Source organism: Falco cherrug, chromosome Z (assembly GCF_023634085.1).
Source record: "Falco cherrug isolate bFalChe1 chromosome Z, bFalChe1.pri, whole genome shotgun sequence".
NCBI classification, from domain to species: Eukaryota; Metazoa; Chordata; class Aves; order Falconiformes; family Falconidae; genus Falco; species Falco cherrug.
The window spans coordinates 24,441,682-24,460,316 of NC_073720.1; the positions used below are offsets into that span (position 1 = coordinate 24,441,682).

An 18,635-nucleotide genomic window follows, 5' to 3' on the forward strand; every position below is an offset into this window, starting at 1 on the left:
GCATGGGGTCCCACCATGGAATAGAACTGTCGACAGAACTTCTCCTGCATCAGTCCTTCCTGCACACTACAGTTATTCATAAATTGCTTCAGTGTGGGTCACTTCCACAGGGTGTAGTCCTTCAGGCTCAGACTGCTTTTGCATGAGTCTTTCACGGGATCACAAGTCCTGCCAGCAAACCTGCTCCATCCTGGGCTTCTCTTCCACACAGCCACAGGTCCTGTCAGGAGCCTACTCCAGTGCAGGCTACAAGGAGGGTCACAGCCTCCTTCAAGCACATCCACCTGCTCCAGCGCGGGGTCCTCCATGGGCTGCAGGGCACAGCCTGTCTCCCATGTCTTCCCCAGGAGCTGCAGGGGAATCTGCTCCGGTGCCTGTAGCATGTCCTGCCCTTCCTTCTTCACTGACTTTGGGGTCTGCAGAGGTGTTTCTTCCCACATATTCTCACTCCTGTCCCCAGCTGCTGTTGTGCAGCATCTTTTACTCTTGTTACCCCAGAGGCACTACCAGCGCCACTGGTTGCCTTAGCCTTGGCCAGTGGTGGGTCCATCTTGGAGCCAGCTGGCACTGGCTCTTATCAGACATGGGGGCAGCTGCTGCCCCTGCATCCCCCCACTACCAAAACCTTGCCACATAAACCAAATACAACCAAGCTGGCAGAAATGCTTGGCTGCTGCAGGTACTTGTTCAGTTTTTAGAACTGGATTTATGCTTATTAATAACACCCTCTCCCACCTCTACAGGACAAAAAATTCCAGTATGTTGTGGTGTTCTTGTAGTTGTTTCTTAACTTGAAACTGGTATAATTATTTAACACACATAACAAGTAGGCAGTAATCTGTAAAAAGATAAATGATAAGGTATTTCCTGTAGAGTTGCTTGTTACTGCCATAAAACAAAAAGGAGCTCCTGGTCAGCCAATGGTATTTGCACTGAACATTAAGAATCATTTTTCATTACTTTCTAATTTGTACTTACTCATCTAGGGCACATATTTATATTTTTTATAATGACCACTACTGCTGCTACATCTGATGCCTCTGACTAACGTGTAGCTGACAGATAACAATTTGTATATGCAGAAAAATAGAAATGTTCAAGGGGGAAAGATGATAAAAGAATGCCACCACTGCTAAAGGAATGACCACAAGTAGTCAGGGACAGGGAGCTGCTCTGAAAGGTTTAGGGGATTCTAGTGGAAACGGGTAGTAAATGTTCCTGCCTGCAGCAACAACTTGCTTTTCCATGATAATTTGCATTTTTTGGCCAGGCGTTTGGTTAATTAATGTCGAGTATTTGGTATGATTTGCTCAGTGTTTTTCTGTGGCTCCCCCAGGTGGCGCATATGAAGTAAAGCAGCATCAGTTCTTCAGGAGCCTTGACTGGAATGGTCTGTTGAGGCAGAAAGCAGAATTTATTCCACAACTGGAGTCTGAAGATGACACAAGTTATTTTGACAGTAGGTGTTTGATGGCACTAAAAGAATGTGATGAAGCCCTGTTTAAATAATCGCTGCCTTTGACTTGTGCTTACTGCTTTGAAAAATCTCCTTTATCAGAATCACTGGCAGCTTGCAATTTCACTGGTGGCTTGACATTTCAGCAGGAATAATCCTAAGAATAAAATTATGCTTTCAGTTAATATTAAAGCTTGGTATCCATCCTTCCTGATAAATTGAAATAGTTTATCTTCCTTGTCTATAGCTCGCTCTGAGAGATACCACCATATGGAAACGGAGGAAGAAGATGATACCAATGATGAAGATTTTAACTTGGAGATAAGACAGTTTTCGTCATGTTCACACAGATTTTCAAAAGTAAGTAAAAACTTCTGTAATATTAGTATGCGTTATGTACGTAAACATTTTGCTAGTTTTGTAGAGTTCGTAAATGTTAGATATGGAAGAGATGTATAGGGCATTGTTTCTTCAAGAAATGTTGACTGACATTAAGCAAGAATGAAATTAATACCATTAAATCAAAACATGGGAAGATTCTGTAGGAAAGTGATTTCTTGAATCCTTTAGAAGATAATAGAAAATAGTATAAATAGGTTCATGTTTTCTGTAGAAAATTCGTGATAGCATGAGCGAAAGTTTAGGGTGACTGTTCTGTTAAATGCTAATGGGTGTTTCTTAGATGGGTTTCCTTGTACATAGTTTGCATGTTTCTCCGGTTGTGTCTTGGGTATCTTGCAGATGGTGCCATTAAAAAGATTGAAGTACTAGCCTATGGTAACTGTTAATTAAATGACGTTAGACTGAAGGAAAAAAGCAAAATACTGGTTAGCATGATATAATGTGGGCAGGGAGAGATGTGGATTTGAGGGAGCGATTTGAATGCTGTGAATTGAAGGTAAAGCTGACTGTCCAAATGGTAGTGTACTTCAGTAGTTGAGATGAGAGCTGATTGTTACTGGGCAAGTTACTGGACAAGGGGTGCCAATAGTGGCAGAGTGGATATGCTCAGAAAATACTGTGGAGGGTAAATTGGCAGGAACTAATGGAAGTGGAATGCCTAGTGAGTGTGCTTTTAGTCTTAGTATAGCATCCAGGAGTGATTTTCAAAAGCTTTCCATTTAAAAAGTCCCTTTAACCTACTTTAGGAACTGAGTTTAAAGGTGTATTTGGCAAGTCTGTGTTTGTACCTTGTTTGTCTGTAAGGATTCCTTTAAGGAATTGGTTGATTTTATGTTGGTTTTGCAGTACCATGTATGTATTGTGTCTGTGATAGCATGAAAGAGGAGAGACTGGAATCGTGGATGTAGTTATCCTGATTCTATGTAAACTCCTTATTTTGTCTTGGTGGTATTTTTCAAATTCAGATACAGTCTCTTTGAAGATAACTTGGACAAGAGGCAGGCCCAAACTGAAACACAGGAGGTTCTGTCTGAATGCACGGGAACCCTTTTTTACTGTGAGAGTTATCAAGCACTGGCACAGGTTTTCCGGAGAGGTTGTGGAGTCTCCATCCTTGGAGGTCTTCAAAAACCTTCTGAACATGGTCCTGAGCAACCAGCTGTAGGTGACCCTGCTTGTGCAGAGGAGTTAGACAACATGACCCACAGAGGTCCTTTTCAGCCTAAATCTGTGATTCTGTGAACTTCTGTCCTTTTAAAAGCTCTGTACCACAGTAATAGTTTGGTTTGTTAATGTCATTACATCTCTAGCTGAGCCTCTCAGACTATAGAATATATGTGACAATTTCTGTGTGCTGTTTAACAGCTAATGATTGTCCAATGTCCAGAGTTTATTTTTTTAAACTTTTTAGTCAAGTAATTTATTCTTAACATCAAAGTCAATTCAGATAAATTTTTCTGCTTTCCACACTTGACTGGTAGACACTAAGTCAGTATCTTAGGGTTAGGGGGTTTTTGCCTTGCTTGGCTTTATGGTTGTGAATTAATCCAAGACATGCATTAAGCCTGTGATGTAGAAACCCCAAGGCTATAGACGATGTTTATACTCTCTTGGTTCACCCAGTGAAATGGGGAGAAAGCTGATGAATTCATAATGAGAAGAGGCATTATTCCTGACCCTGTATGTGAGGAGCCAAGAGAGCAAAATAGGAAAGCATTTTAAGAACACAGACTTTTGGAAATCTAGAAAGTCTCAAGAATTTTGAGATTTGCACTCTGAGATACTGTATAGGTGTTTAGGACATGAAGAGTAGAACCTGAAATGTGCTTTCCTGCATTATCTTTTTGTGTTGAATATGTCAGTGATGAGTCAGGGGGTTTGTGTTTTTTTTCTTGTCTGTAATAGGTATTTAGTAGCATAGACCGAGTCACTCAGACACAAGGTGAGGAAAAGGAAGATGCAGGAGACAAAACAAAAAGTGTAACATTGCCTTCTGTGGAATCTTTAAGCTGGAGTTCAGAATATTCTGAAATGTAAGTATAAGGAGGTGCTGGAAGCAGTCTGTCCTGCTTGCCAGGTAGCAGGCCTCCTCATTTGAATAACTGCATGAGAGTTTGCTTATTTTTAATGCAGACAACAAATATCTACATCCATCTCGTCTGACACTGAGAGGAGCAGGCAGCAACACAGTACTGGTTTGCTTCCAAAGTTAGCCATATCAGCCGAAGGAGAGCAGGATGATTCTACTGGCTTAGTGGGTCAACGGGAGGAACAGGAAAAGCCTGCGTTTGTGAGCGAGGAAACAGTGCAAGATGAACCTGAAGTCACCACTCCAGCAAGTACAATCAGCAGTTCCACACTATCAGGTAATTCACAGGGGGTCTCTTGACTGATGACATTAGAAGCAGTAGCATTCATGGATTTAAGTTGTGTATTTCAGGACTGCTTTAAAAAAAGCCATCCCAAGAGGGGTCTGGTTTGGGCTCAGGCTCAAGCTAGAAACACCTCACGAAAACATGTATGGGAAAGTTTCAACACATTTGGAAACACCAAATGTTGGTGTTTCCCCACAGACTCGGGAGGGCTGCTAGGTAAGTTAATATAACAGTGACTTGACAGTAGAGCCTTTGCAGGATCCTTCTATGGAGAAAAGGATATGATAGGTCATGTGACACAAAGCCAGGTTTGTTTGAAACGTTTAGTTCTTCCTCCATTCAGTGTTGTGGAAGTTCATTACCTATGACAGACTACTACCAATATGGTTGTAATACTGAGCATAGCGGTGCCAGGTATCTTTCTTCTCTGTGGTAGAAAACTACCCAAAGAATAAAAGCAAAATATTATAATTAAAAATATAATTAAACTTAGTGTCTAATGATTTTGGAAAACTTGTTAAGCTGATAGCAACTTATGTAGGCTGGGAGCCTTTCAATTACTTCAGGAGGAGTTCGTATGAAAAATAAATGTATGATTAAGTCCTCTAAGGTGAGAGCTGCATACTGAGATACCAGATTTACTTCAGCTTTTGTCTCTTAGTTTAGGCAGTGACTACAAAAAACCGTTGCTTCAATTAATTCTGTTAATATTTATGCATTCTGTAAGTCTGAAATAATTACTCATATTTCTGTAATGTTGTTTTACGAACTTGTCAACAGAAAGAAAAATTCCTATCTCACAATTGTATGTACCATTTCCTCTCCCTGACCTCCAGTTTTCCCTCAATGTGTTCAACCCTTCTTCTCCGTACAGTTGGCAGTTTTCCAGAGCACTTAGATCAGATAAATGGAAGAAGTGAGGGTGTGGACAGTACAGATAGCACCTCAAAGCTACCCAGTGAAGTTGGATCTCATGTGGCTCGTCAGCGATTAGAAAACACAGAGAAAAAGAAGATCTCTGGAAAAGTCACAAAGTCTCTGTCTGCAAGTGCTTTGTCCCTCATGATCCCCGGAGGTAGATACAAATCTTTTTGTTTGAAATACTGTTATTTATGCATACTTGATGGTTTATGACATAAACGCAAGATTTTGGAGAGTCCGGAATGGATTCTGTGTCATGCCTTTTTTTTTTGGTTTTTTTTGTTGTTGTTTGTTTTCACGTGCACTGCTAGATGGTGCAGTCCATCAACAAGTTGATGTGGTCACATTACAGCTGAGGGACCTTCTCTGACAGGCAAAAATGTCTCTTAGTGGCCACTACTTTTTGTTCGACCATGTGCATGCACAGCAGGATGCAGGCTTCAGTCCTTGGCCCGTCCTACAGTAGGGGTGTAGCTTACATTTTAAGTAGCTGACTATGTACAGCTTCAAGAATAGCTGGAGGGTGACAGTGACAAGCCCTCAGGGCTTGGCTGTTTCCTGGGATTTCAGCATTAACCCAGTGATGCTGATCTCTGGGAGCCTCTGGTGACTCACATCCAGGGAGTAGCACCTCTGCTGTCAAAGCATATCTGCCGTCACATGACATGGCTTGGCATGGATGCGAAACCTGGAATCTTTCTGGGCTGCATTCCTTTGCAGAGCCGTCACACTGTTACAGTCACAAAAATGCAGTTTTATGCTGCTGCAATTGTATTTACATTTGCACAAGCACATAGTGCTTTCAAAACAATGAAATAAAACAAAGCCATAATTGATACTGTTGCCAGAAGTTCTGGTCTTACATGATGTAGCAGAATGTAGAAATGGAAGCTTGGTAAAAACATTGAGTTGCTGTCCTGTATACCGACTAGATATTGTGGTTTAATTATGGCAGTCTTTTATCTATACCTATATATAACTGAAACCAGAAAACCAGCTAGTGCTTTGTTTAGCACTGCTGGATTATTTGGGGGATGGTTTCGGGTGTACAGTAACATCTGCCACCAAACTGATTTTCTTTTCATAATTGTTTGTTAGGAAGAGGCTGAGAACCGTTCTTTCAAAGTCAGCAATTTGTGTGTTTCCAATCTAAAAGGAAAAAGCGGTCTACATATGACGAGTTAGCCCTTGCATTATAAAATACGATTTACACTGCAGGGAAAAAAATTTAGTTCTCAGATCTGGTTGTTGTTTATACTTCTTCACTGAGATACACACTGACTGAGGAGGAGAGAGTGTTCCTGCAAAGAAAATGGTGTATTTTGATGCAGAGGTGTCATAAAACTAAGCACATTCCATGTTGTGTGTCTGTATTTGGGTGTGCTCAGAATGTCTGCTAATGGGCAGATTATTTTCTTCCAGATGTGTTTGGTGTTTCTCCTTTGGGAAGTCCTATGTCTCCTCATTCCCTGTCATCTGATCCTTCATCCTCTCGAGATTCATCTCCCAGCCGTGATTCATCGATCGCTGTTGTAAGTTCTCATCAACCGATAATAGTTCACAGCTCAGGAAAAAAGTATGGCTTCACCATCCGAGCAATCAGGGTTTACGTGGGTGACAGCGATATCTACACTGTACACCATATTGTTTGGGTAGGTAATAGGTTTTTTTGCTTGTATATAGTCACAGCAAAGTGTGATGATGTATTTGTTTTTTTATTTTTGTACCTATGGTATCTATTTGTTGACAGTTACTGTGTAAATTGTGATGTTGTGCCAAACAAATTTTCTTAGAATGAAATTTGTGCCTGTACATGAGCCACCTTTGGCAGAAGTGGTACCTACATACAATGTTGACCTTCTGTGTTCCCTTTCACTTTCGGCATGTTTGGCAATTGTGAACAGCCGTGTCTAAGTACTGTAAACAGAAACTGTTGAAATACATATACATGCCATTTATCAAATTGCATCAATTAAGGCATTCATGGAAGTCAACAGTATTTTACTAGATGCAAGTAGGCTGAGCTCAAGCACTGACTTTCTTTTGTGTAGAAATGTGCAAATCATTTGGATTTGTGAATACCTTTGATTCTATGGCACAAGAAAAAGATTGACTGTCTTGAATAAATCATGTATTTTTCATCCTCTGTTTGCTGCTGATCTGAACAAAGTGAGAGACAGGCTAAAGACAAAGGCAGCAGTTCTTGCATCTCATTAGTTATCAACCTCCATAATTGTAAAATAAATATACATTTATGTAAATAAGTATATATTAATTTTATAATCTAGTTGATAGCAAATTACATTTTATATAGTTTATACATACAGAAATTGTGTGTTTAAAATATTTCAACTTAATATATAATATAAACATTTATAATATTTATATATAAATACATAATAAAATTTAAACTTAAAAGAATTTTGACGAATTGATCACAACTATATAAAAAGCATTGAAGTTCTGTACAGTAATTTGTTTTAAATAGGTATTCTAGGTTTTGAAGTAGCCGTGCTACTGATGTGATAGTGTGTTACTCATTTTTCAATCATGTTGTTTACCTCTCAGAGCTATTAATCTGTCAAGAACATTGCATCTTGAGAGTGGTGTACATTTAATTGATAGTGGAATAAATTAAAAAATCGGATTTGTTGCCACTGGCATAGCACCACATCAATGAAAGGAAGGGAAGAAGACGGTACACTGCAGTAAAAGTGAAACCTTGGCTTTTTTCCAAATACTATAAGTTTCGGGGGGGGGGCGGGGGGGGGAGAGCTCTGTAAGCACTGTAGGCTTCAGTAATGGTTGCATGACTTAAAAGTCTTCAAAAGCTGTTTTTAAGGCATAATAAATTATTTAAGCCACCTGCAAAATAATTCAGTTTGTTTTGGTCTTTTTGTCACCTTTGTGCTGCGCTCTTCCCTCTAATGGGCAGCCTGGTGAATTTGAACCAAATGAAAACAATCCTTAGCTATATGGTAGAGTTAATTTTTATCATCGTTAGGGTACTGCATGTGACTGCTGCTTTAATTACATAGTAACTGGTGCTGAGAAATGCTAACTTCATTCATTCCTGTAATTTTGCCGTGGGGATTGAATCACCCCTTCTTTATCATGCATGAAAACTGCACTGCTATACAGAGCTTACTTAATACCAGCAGCAACAGGTAGTCTTTCATTGAGCTTTGAAACCATTTCAGTCCTGTGTAAGTACAAAGTTTGAGTAAGTAGTTGGTGGTGAAACGATTGGTCCAATTCTTCTTCTTTTCTTCCTTTATATAACCTGTATATCTGTAATCTTTCTTCATTGCCAGCTGCTTTTACAGAAGGAGTTTGTTAAACAAAGCCTGCTTTTGAAAGTATGAAGGTTAAACAGGAGTCCATTTTTTGTATATTCTTTTCATCTCTAACTTCCAGAATGTAGAAGAAGGAGGTGCGGCTTACCAAGCAGGCTTAAAAGCTGGAGACCTGATTACTCATATCAATGGAGAGCTGGTGCATGGTCTTGTTCACACGGAAGTCATTGAGCTGCTGTTAAAGGTAAGTCTTGGAAAACTGGGATACAAAAGCACTTGCTGTTTTCACCAAGGATTGAGGGGGTATGTTTCTTTCAGACATCAGTTACCACATTTTGTGCTTGTCAAATACAAATGCTAAGCTACTGTTGCACAGATCTGGAGAAAGATCAGTGACTTCATATACCCTGTTATGATTTTAGTTTCTCCAAAAAAAACTGGCACTGGTGATGACATAGCTGAAGTACATTTGAGGCACTGACACAGAGATACCTGTCTCTCAAAAAATCTGACATTTTCAAGCACTTTTTTGAATTCCCCCCATCTTCATCAGGTAATTTGTTGCAGCACTTTCCAAACCATCAAGCTGCAACAAGGTCTTTGGCTATCTCATACAAGCACACTCTTCATGCCAGTCCCTCTGCTGCCTTTTCCTCATCTCTCCTCATCCAGGGCGTGTGCTCTCTCTTCTCTTGCTTCTTCCTCTCCCCGCTTCCTCCTCGGCGGCTCTCCCTTCACTGGCTCTCAACCCCTTAACAGAACAGCCACAGCTGCACCTTATCTACATCGGCCAACCTGCCGCCCTTGAAGCCAACCCGCAGCTGTATATTATCAATGTTAATTAACCCAGCTTCATTCCTCTACAGGGAAATACATAGAGCTGAGGAAAGATGGAAAATACACTTTTCCATAAGTCTTTATTTTCCTTCTCTGAAACCAGGAGGAATTTTTTTCCAGTTTTGCAAGGAATGTATAGCAGAAAATTCTGTAATCTTAGGCAAGTGGGTGTGCAGTTGTTTTCTGTGTTAGATACAGAAAAAGAGAAGCATGACAACTCTGCACACTACATACAAGAGTAAATTCAAAATGAGAGATTGTTTATCCCAATGTGCTGTATTATAAATTAATCTGGGCAATTGGAATTCCTTTGAAAAGTTTTTCATTGTAGTGGTATACAGCGCTGCGCAGGAGGTACGGATTTTTAAAACATAAGCATGGAATCATTACAGTTGGCTTTATTCATTGAGTCAGCTGTTCATGCAGGCAGTCCTAAAAAGCTTATCTTAATTATATTTGTTACCTCTTTTGAACAAGGTAAGGGATGGTTTGGGACTGATAACAAAAATTAAGTTTTCTCCTCCATGTCATCATTCTAAGAGTTTGGTATCCTGAAACTTGAATGGCCAGTGAGTGGACCACTGCACAGTGACAGCTGTTCTTTTGGGAAATAGGATGTTTCTGTAGAAGCTTCCATCTTGAAAATTGCAGTCTTGGTCAATCCTTGGTCTCCTCCTGTCTAGCTACAACGGGAATTTCTCCCTGCCCCAAAGCTGGAAGAGGGGAGGTTTAGGAAATCTGGCAGAATTTGAGATTTTTCCAGTCACTGTTTATCTATATACGTTAGCCTGGCAACGTCTGCATAGGGCTCCCTACACTGCCAGCTCTTACTCATATGCTGGAGTTCTTTATTGTGGCGTTCGTGTTTGTGGTGTAGCTTTAATTTAAGGCGAAGTTGTCTTGTATTACTCACACCTAAAGGTTCCTCCTCCATTTTGGCAGAGTGGTAACAAAGTCTCGGTAACAACCACCCCTTTTGAAAACACTTCCATCAAGACGGGACCTGCCAGGCGAAACAGCTACAGGAGCCGAATGGTCAGGCGCAGTAAGAAAACCAAGAAGAAAGAGAGTTTAGAGCGGTGAGTAATCCTTTTGCTTCATGGTGAATATGTTCCCTTGTGTGTGTATACATAATAATTAAATATGAAGTTATTACAGTTCTCTCTTGTCTTCAACATAAAGATTACCTTCTTCTGTGAGATCTTATGGTTGTAACCCATCCTTCTAATCCTGTTTTGCCTAAATCTGTTACAGTAACCTTTAAGTATTTTGCATGACACAAACATAGATATGGTGAAGAAAGTAAGTAACTGAGGTTAAATCTTAATTTGGCTTAAGTATATTTTTTTGTACTTGTTCCATTAAACTTTCTAATGCTAAGTTTATGGGAATTTTTAGTTTGATGATAAGCTGAATTTTATTTTGTAAATACATCGCTAGTACTTTATAGATATTGCTTCAGTTTTCATGGGCTCTTAAATTAAAAAAAGTGACGATGTATACTCACAAGGAGCTAATCGTTCTTCTGAAATACAGGGAGTAAATTTTAGTACAAATAGATTTAGTTACAATATCTATCCCACCTATTTGCAAATCAGGTTATTTTATAAACGCTCTGAAGTGTGGTTTGCTTTCATTTAAATAGGTTTAATATTTGCTTTTCTCAGGATAACAGGAGAGAGAAACAGTGTCAGCTTGCCAGAGTCGCCTGTGGTAACAGTATGTTCTGTGCATCTTAACTGCCAATTAATGCTGTGCTCTTCTCGCACTAGGAGAAGATCTCTCTTCAAGAAGCTGGCCAAGCAGCCCTCGCCTCTTCTTCACACCAGCAGAAGTTTCTCTTGCCTGAACCGATCACTTTCATCAGGGGAGAGCTTGCCTGGGTCTCCAACTCACAGCTTATCTCCGAGATCACCTACCCCAAGCTACCGCTCTACTCCTGATTTTCCATCTGGTGAGTGTGAATGAGTAGAGGGCAGAGGAAAAAGACTTGAAGTGTATTCTACTTCTTATGAACTCCCCAGATCTGTTGCACTCTGCTAAGACTAGTCAGCTTGGACATACATATTCATTGAAGAGCTGGTTTCTGTCTGGAAAAGGGAAAAAGATTCCTGATGGCAGATCAAAGCTGTTTTCATGACACAGAGGCACCTAAAAGGGAACTGTCCACTAGGTTTGTCCCAGTGTTTAAATCCAAGTCCAGTGTCTGTAAGTTGAATAACTAATAATCCCAAGTTTGGAGTAAAAGGTAGAAGCTTCTCCAGGAGGGACTGACTGATACAAGAATGGAACCGAGGAAAATATTGCTACACAATGGAGCTAGCATGGGCACTCATGAATGCAGTTATATTGCTGAGAAGATTGGTTGGGTGCTGGAATAGACATCTTTCTGGCTCTTAAAAGCCTGCCCTTTTTTCTTGTTTTATTTCTGTCATTATTTTAGTGTGTACTAAAGGTGTCTGCTGTGGTACAATCCCTAGGCAAAGACAGATTATTTGGAAAGCCTTAATCATTGCTTTGAAGTGCCAGAAAGTATTAGCTATTCTGTTTAAATAGAAAGAAGCAGTAATTAACAGGGGATGAAGCAACAGAGGGAGAAAGGGAGAAATAGTAACATAACTGGAATGATGAGGGCTTTACAGCCCGGTCACTCAGAACCTTCCAAATTTTGGAACATTGTGGCAGCAGATGGCACATAGGCCTTTCGGACCAGCAAAAGTTCTGTGTCTCCCAAAACATTTAGACAAGATTAAAACTACCTTGCTAATCTTATGTTTGGTTTGTTTGTTTGGGTTTTTTTATAGGTACTAACTCTTCCCAGAGTAGCTCGCCTAGTTCAAGTGCTCCCAATTCTCCGGCTGGTTCAGGACACATAAGACCCAGCACCCTTCATGGCTTGGGTCCGAAGCTTGGTGGGCAAAGATACAGATCAGGAAGACGCAAATCAGCTGGCAGTATTCCTCTTTCTCCTCTTGCAAGGACACCTTCTCCAACACCCCAGCCGACATCCCCTCAGCGATCTCCTTCACCGTTACTAGGACATTCACTTGGAAATACAAAAATAGCTCAATCTTTTCCTGGCAAAATGCACTCCCCTCCAACTATTGTAAGGCATATTGTTAGGCCAAAGAGTGCAGAGCCGCCAAGATCTCCGCTGCTGAAAAGAGTCCAGTCTGAAGAGAAACTTGCACCCTCTTATGGCGGTGATAAGAAACACTTATGTTCACGAAAACACAGTCTGGAAGTGACCCAAGAAGAAGTGAACAGAGATTTGTGTCAAAGGGAAATAACTCTTCAGAGCTTGGAGGAGAATGTATGTGACATGCCATCACTTACACGAGTCAGGCCTGCAGAGCAGGGCTGCTTGAAACGACCCATCTCCCGAAAATTAGGTAGGCAGGAATCCATCGATGAGCTAGACAGAGAGAAGCTGAAGGCCAAGGTAGTTATGAAAAAGCAAGATTTTGCTGAAAAAGCAAATGCTGCTATACATGAACCTAGCAGTGAACCAGAAAATCCCAACACCTTAAGAATGGAAGAAAGAGACAAAAAAGCATTCCAGAAGGTATTAGAAAGATCAAATCAGTTTGAAACAAAAATTGTTGCTTTGGAGACCCAGTCAGCTGGTGGTATACTCAAAGACACTCTTCAAAAGAATGTAAACTTGAGATTGAATGATGGTGTTGCTTTAGATGCACAGATGTGTCATGGGCCTCTGCCTAATGAACTCAGTCATATTTCTTACGACTTCAAAAGAATTTCCCCTCCGTGTACACTGCAAGATGTGCTACCTCAGTCCTCTGATAGGATGCTAAGTGGAATGGGAGAAAACGCAGATAAAAATGTATCAACAAAAGAATTTGTCAAATTTGAAAGATTAGATGGTAAACTTGCAAATATTGATTATCTTAGAAAGAAAATGTCCATGGAAGAAAAAGATGACAGTGTCTGTCCAGTGCTAAAACCCAAACTGACATCAAATGTTCATGAATGCCTCCAACTTAATACTGGAAGACCCACGAACATACAGCAGGACTCCACTGCAGTTGCCGATGGTAGAACATTTATCAGCAGTGCGCATGCTGCTCAGATGAGCTCAGTTTCTTTTGTTCCTCTCAAGACCTTGAATGGCCGCGCAGATGTGAGTGTGGAAAAATCAGCCCTTCTTTCCACTGAGGCTCCTGTCAGAAAAAGTCCATCAGAATATAAACTGGATGGGAGGTCTGTTTCCTGTTTGAAGCCAATAGAAGGCACGCTCGACATTGCCTTACTTTCTGGTCCTCAGGCATCAAAGACAGAACTGCCTTTGCATGTGCTGCCAGAAGGACAGACCACCAGCAGTGGTGGGGGATCTACTAAACCCACAGCACTACAAGAGAGTGGTGGGAAGGCAGAGCTGGCTGGTCAGAAAGAGCAGTTGCCAAGCTGTTCAAAACCTGACAAAGTCACTGTATCAGAGCCTCAGGTTCTGCAATCAAGCAAGAGTTCTCCAAAACCAACAGTCATCCCTGTGGCTGCAGAAGTAGTGACAGAGAAAAAGGTGTCTAGTCACGCTACTAAAAGCCATATTGCTGTTACTGAAGCTGTTCAGAAGAAAGATACCTCCCCTTCAAAACAAAAGGACAATTCAGTGGAGGCAAAGTCTTGTGTTACTCAGAGTGTTAAAACTACCCAAATGTACTCCAAACTTTCTGCTGTCCAAAGCACTCCTGAAAAAGCTGTAGGAAAAGAGAAGCAAATAAAAAAGGAATTACCTGCCAAACAGCCAGTAGCCCAGAGAAGCTGTGAGCCTATCCCTGCAAAGGTGGAGGTGATCAGGGAGTCATCTCTGAAGGTACCTGTCTCGGATGTCCTGATAACGAGCTACATCAAAAGCAATGAAAAAAATTGTGCTGATTTTGCCCTTCCACCTCAGATGCAAGGAAAAATGCACGCAGCTGGCCCTAGGGCACAGCCTAAAGATGGCAGAGAATCACTGACACAGCTAGGCAAAGATGATGGCAGTGTTGCTAGTAGTTCTGTGGAGAAGGACATAACCAAGCAGAAAGTTCTCAGTGAGTCTAAGAAAGTTACCATCGCAGAGTCAAAGAGTGAAGCTCTTCCATCCAAAGGGCCCATGCGGCCCTTAACAGATACTGATCCTAAAAATGGGAAGTCTGCACTGGTTTCCTCTGTGCAGAAGGACGGTGCCAAAGATTTAGGAAAGAAAGATCAGAAACAGCTCACTGACATAAGGCTTCAAACTACTGAGAGAGAGCAGTCGAGCCCAGTTAGTCGGCAGCAACTTAACACTTCAGGCTCCTCTGCTGTGAGAGACACTGTAAGCAGAAACTGTGCTGTAGATGTTCAGATAGGTGTTCAAGAACATGTGAAACCTGCTGCCACCTGCGTGGAAAGCAGCAGTAATAAACACAAGCCAGACTCTGACACAAGTTCCTCTAAGGCTAAGTGCTTGGATAAACAGACACTGTCTCAAAAACCATGCACTCCAACTGTAAAAGAAAAAGAAACTATTATTCAGATGTCTACCAGCTCCCGGAAAGATGGGAAATATGCCAGTAAAAATGTTGTAGATCCCCTTTCTTCTGTCTCAGGCTCTGTTAGAAAAATGAGCAATGAATATGTGCAAGCCGAAAGGCCTGTGAATTTGGAGCATAGCTCAGTAGCCACCCTCCGAATAAGCAGCATCACTCCTGACATCAAACCCAAATCCTCTTCTGTCACCCCAGTACCAGCAGGCCCAGAGAGTTCTAAGGTGCAGAGGCAAGAACCAGCAGGCTTGGGGGAATCTGTTGATCAAAAGCAACTTCATCTCACTGAAAAAAACCCCATGTCTCCAAAGTTTGCCTCTGTGAAGGACGGTCTCTTGCTGAGCAAACAGGCAGACAGAAGTCCTAGTAATGAGATGATCTCTGCAGACAAAAGACCCGATGGAAAAAAAGGCACTGACGCACTTTATGTTCAGCTCGACAGTGGGAAGGTAGAGCCTACCCTTTGCCTTGCAAACTGTGATGCCAGAGGGAAAGGAGCAGAAAAAGTGACCACAAGTAGCAAAAGCTCTCAAGATTCAAAAGGGAAGGGACAAGTTAATCAAAAACAGCCAGAGGATGCAAATAAGCAGACTGCAATAAAACATTCTTCGGTTGCCAGCGGGCAGAATTCTTGTCATGTGGCTGCAACACCAGGAAAGCCACTGACCTGTTCAGCCAGTTTCTCTGAGTGTAGACAAGAAGTACCTGTTTTGTCTTCAGCGAAGAGCAGTGCATCCTCAGCAAAGGTTAAAGCAGCCTCACCTGAGCTTCCTGCAACCTGCAAGGAGGTAAACAAGAAAAGCGCCTCTTCTGCAGGGAGCGGTAGAGCAGAAATGACTAAAAGTGTTTCACTGCTGGCCTTGCACAGTGCTGCTGTTGTAGTAGAAGCCCACCACCCTGCTTCAAACCCTGGGGGGAAATCTGGAAATCTGGAAAAGTCGTTTTTTGTTAACACTGTGGATGGAAAGGGAAAAGATGCTGTTCAGGCTCAGCAGTCTGCTTCAAGAAAACAGAATGTAGGTAAAGATTTGTCTAGATCAGCAACCATACCTGACCGCCCTAACGCACTTTCTGATGACAAAGACTCAGCTCGGCAGCGGCGAGGAAAGGAGACTTCACGGAGCAGTCCTCACAGGAAGTAGCTGTAAGACCTGGCAGGTGTGAATTAAAGACTAGTTGAAACAATTTCAATATATTAGACTGCCTTTAAACCAGCACTGTGTCATGTCTTTGTGTGCAGCAAAGCTTTCATGTCACTGAGGAGGGAGAACAGGGGATATATAAAGAGAGGACTTTTTTTCAAAATGCCTTCCCAATTGTAACCGGCAAAACTGTTACCATATAGTATTTGTACAAAAATACCTTTACAGCTGAGAGCTGTTTAAGAAAAGATTTCCTCTGTAAATACCTAGCAATGTGTTTGGGGGTTGAATGTAGCATATATACTTTGCTGCTGATTGCATTGTTTACTTTCTCCTTCTTTAGATAGTTGCATTGCCACTTATTTGCCATATTCAAATAATGAAACCAAATTACTAAAACTCAGACCTGGCATAGACATGCACAAGCATTGGTCTAACTGGAAGACAAAACCGGGCTACATTCTTACTTACTAAAAATCCTAGCTAGAGGATAAAAAAAATACTACTACAGCATAAACACAGTGGCTTATTGTAAGTTTTTACATGTATTTTTAATAATCCAATTTTGATAGTACTGTACCTGAGTGACTGCTTCACCAGATCTAACACAAGACCCTACTGCATCTCCCTGCCTCGCAAAGCCTGGCTCTTGGAGTAGGTGTTGTTAAAGCCACGGGAGGACCATTTGGTTTTCAGGGCATCCCAGCAAGAGCCATGTTCTCTGGTGACATGGTGGTTCTCATCTTTTTACTGGGAGTGTGTTCTGTGACTTGCACCTCAGACAAGGCTCAGACTCTGAAGCATAAGTCATGTGCTTATGTTTTGCTGCAGTCCTCTCTTGAGCTCCTTGAGCTTTTTTAAATTCAGACCTTTACCGTGTGAGGCACAAGTATAAGCACATGACTTGCAGTACTAGTATGTCATCCCTGTTTTTAATACATTTAGAGAATATGTATTACCATGGTGTATAGATCTGCATAAATAGCTTCATACAGCGGTAGCTTTTTTCTATTTTATGATAAGGTATAAAGGAAAAAAAGTTTTCATACCATATTCTAAAAAGTTCAGGACATCCAATACATCTTAATACATAGCTGGGGCCTTATGTTGTAAGCTAACTTGCTGTTTTTAGCAAGTAATTCTGGGTTTCATACTCATTTCTAAATGCATTGAGTAGCTCCATACATTTCATAACATAACCTTTTTATTTGTATGCAAAAAAAGTAAATACTGTAATTATCAAATAAGCATTTTGTAACAAAGGAACCTGTTGGAGCTATTTGGTGCTAGAATGTGAGTGTCTTTTGACTTTTGCTAAGCCTTATTTAAATTTTGTATACTGTGGAATATGTAGACTTTAATCATTTTAGTGTGGAGGTTTATTTTGAAGAGTGAAAGGTAAAATTTGAAATACGTGCAGAAGCACTACAACTTAACCCTTGCATATGCATGGGTTTTAATGATGGGGATCAATAGAATGGTGTTTTTGCTTATTCCTGTTATCTGTACAAACAATAGAGCTAGGCCTCTACCTGTTTCATCAGGATTTATGGATTGTCTTTCTGTGTCAAAAGTTAGAAAATCTTTCATACAAGCACAGTGTAATCTTGACTTGGAGGTTTGTATGACAACTGACAGAGTGCAGAATTCATTTTCCTCTGGTGAAAACTTTATTGTACTGATTAGTTGACTTGGATTACAGCAAACCTGTCATGGAAAGATAATACCACAAACAAGTCCTTCTGATTTTTCATGTGGCACCAGAACATTCATACTGCCTTTGATGTGTTCACATTCACAGAGGAGCTAGTGAGCAGTGGATATTTTTTGAGCAGTTCTAAAGATAAAATGGTCTCAACATTTACAGTTCATCTGTGCTTTGGCAGTTACTACAAATGAATGCTAATGCACTTTGAAGTAACATTTCTGTCTGGGAGGTATTTCCTAGTTCACAGTCTTCTGCATTTTTCAGCTATCCTCTTGTTTCCTTTAAAGCACATCTAGTTACTTGTTTATGGTAGACCTTTATGTATATTTTGTATAGTTCATTATCACTTCTGACAAATAAGTTCTTTGCATTTTGGAAGTGTAACAGTGCTTAGGCTTGTGTTTATGTAGTATATGTTTGGTGTTTACCTTATCAGTGAGCTGTTAGAGATCCTCCTGCCAGTGTTCTATTTGGTTAGTCTTTATGTGATTGTAGATCTGATGTGTTCTTTTGTAGACTTCCTCTGTAGATTCCTCAGCTGACAGGAAAAAGAGGAGGAAAAAAAAAAAAAGAAAACATTGTTAGGGTCTGTGCAATAAAGTGTTTGCAGTCTTATTTTCTCTAAGAAACTCCTTATGGATGTCATAATTGTTATATATTGAACACGATTATTTATACTTATGCAGTTGCATAACAATGAAATAAAAAGTCCGCATGAAACACGGTTGTGTTAGCATTTGAACTGCTTTTATTCCTGTAACTTAAGGCACATCTCTGCTCTGCTTGGAGGTGAGTGATTGGGTTTGGTTTTTTCCCTCTGGGGCCAGCTCAGTGCACCCCTTAAGGCACGTGCTGGCCAAAGAGCTTGCATCAGGCAGTGCCATGTAGTCTGTAGGTGGAGGGTGGCTGCATGGCTGAGTATCTTGTCTCAGGCAGTGGCTGGAACCACTGCTCTGCTGTTGGGTAG

At 40.9% G+C, this 18,635-nt stretch overlaps 1 protein-coding gene across 5 annotated transcripts in view; it reads left to right on the forward strand.

Moving 5' to 3' along the window:
* MAST4 (microtubule associated serine/threonine kinase family member 4) overlaps window positions 1-18,388 on the forward strand; it is a 274,356-nt gene extending 255,968 nt beyond the window's left edge. For 4 of the 5 annotated variants that reach the window (XM_055699400.1, XM_055699402.1, XM_027807890.2 and 1 more), the window contains 10 exons: window positions 1,337-1,459; window positions 1,704-1,816; window positions 3,764-3,891; window positions 3,992-4,224; window positions 5,108-5,308; window positions 6,577-6,806; window positions 8,572-8,694; window positions 10,230-10,366; window positions 11,060-11,241; window positions 12,092-18,388. In XM_055699400.1, coding sequence (XP_055555375.1) covers window positions 1,337-1,459; window positions 1,704-1,816; window positions 3,764-3,891; window positions 3,992-4,224; window positions 5,108-5,308; window positions 6,577-6,806; window positions 8,572-8,694; window positions 10,230-10,366; window positions 11,060-11,241; window positions 12,092-15,960 — 5,339 coding nt within the window. In that variant the 3' untranslated portion in view covers window positions 15,961-18,388. The remainder of the gene's footprint in view (window positions 1-1,336; window positions 1,460-1,703; window positions 1,817-3,763; window positions 3,892-3,991; window positions 4,225-5,107; window positions 5,309-6,576; window positions 6,807-8,571; window positions 8,695-10,229; window positions 10,367-11,059; window positions 11,242-12,091) is intronic. The other variant, XM_055699403.1, reaches the window with a different exon arrangement.
* Window positions 18,389-18,635: the final 247 nt, after the last annotated feature.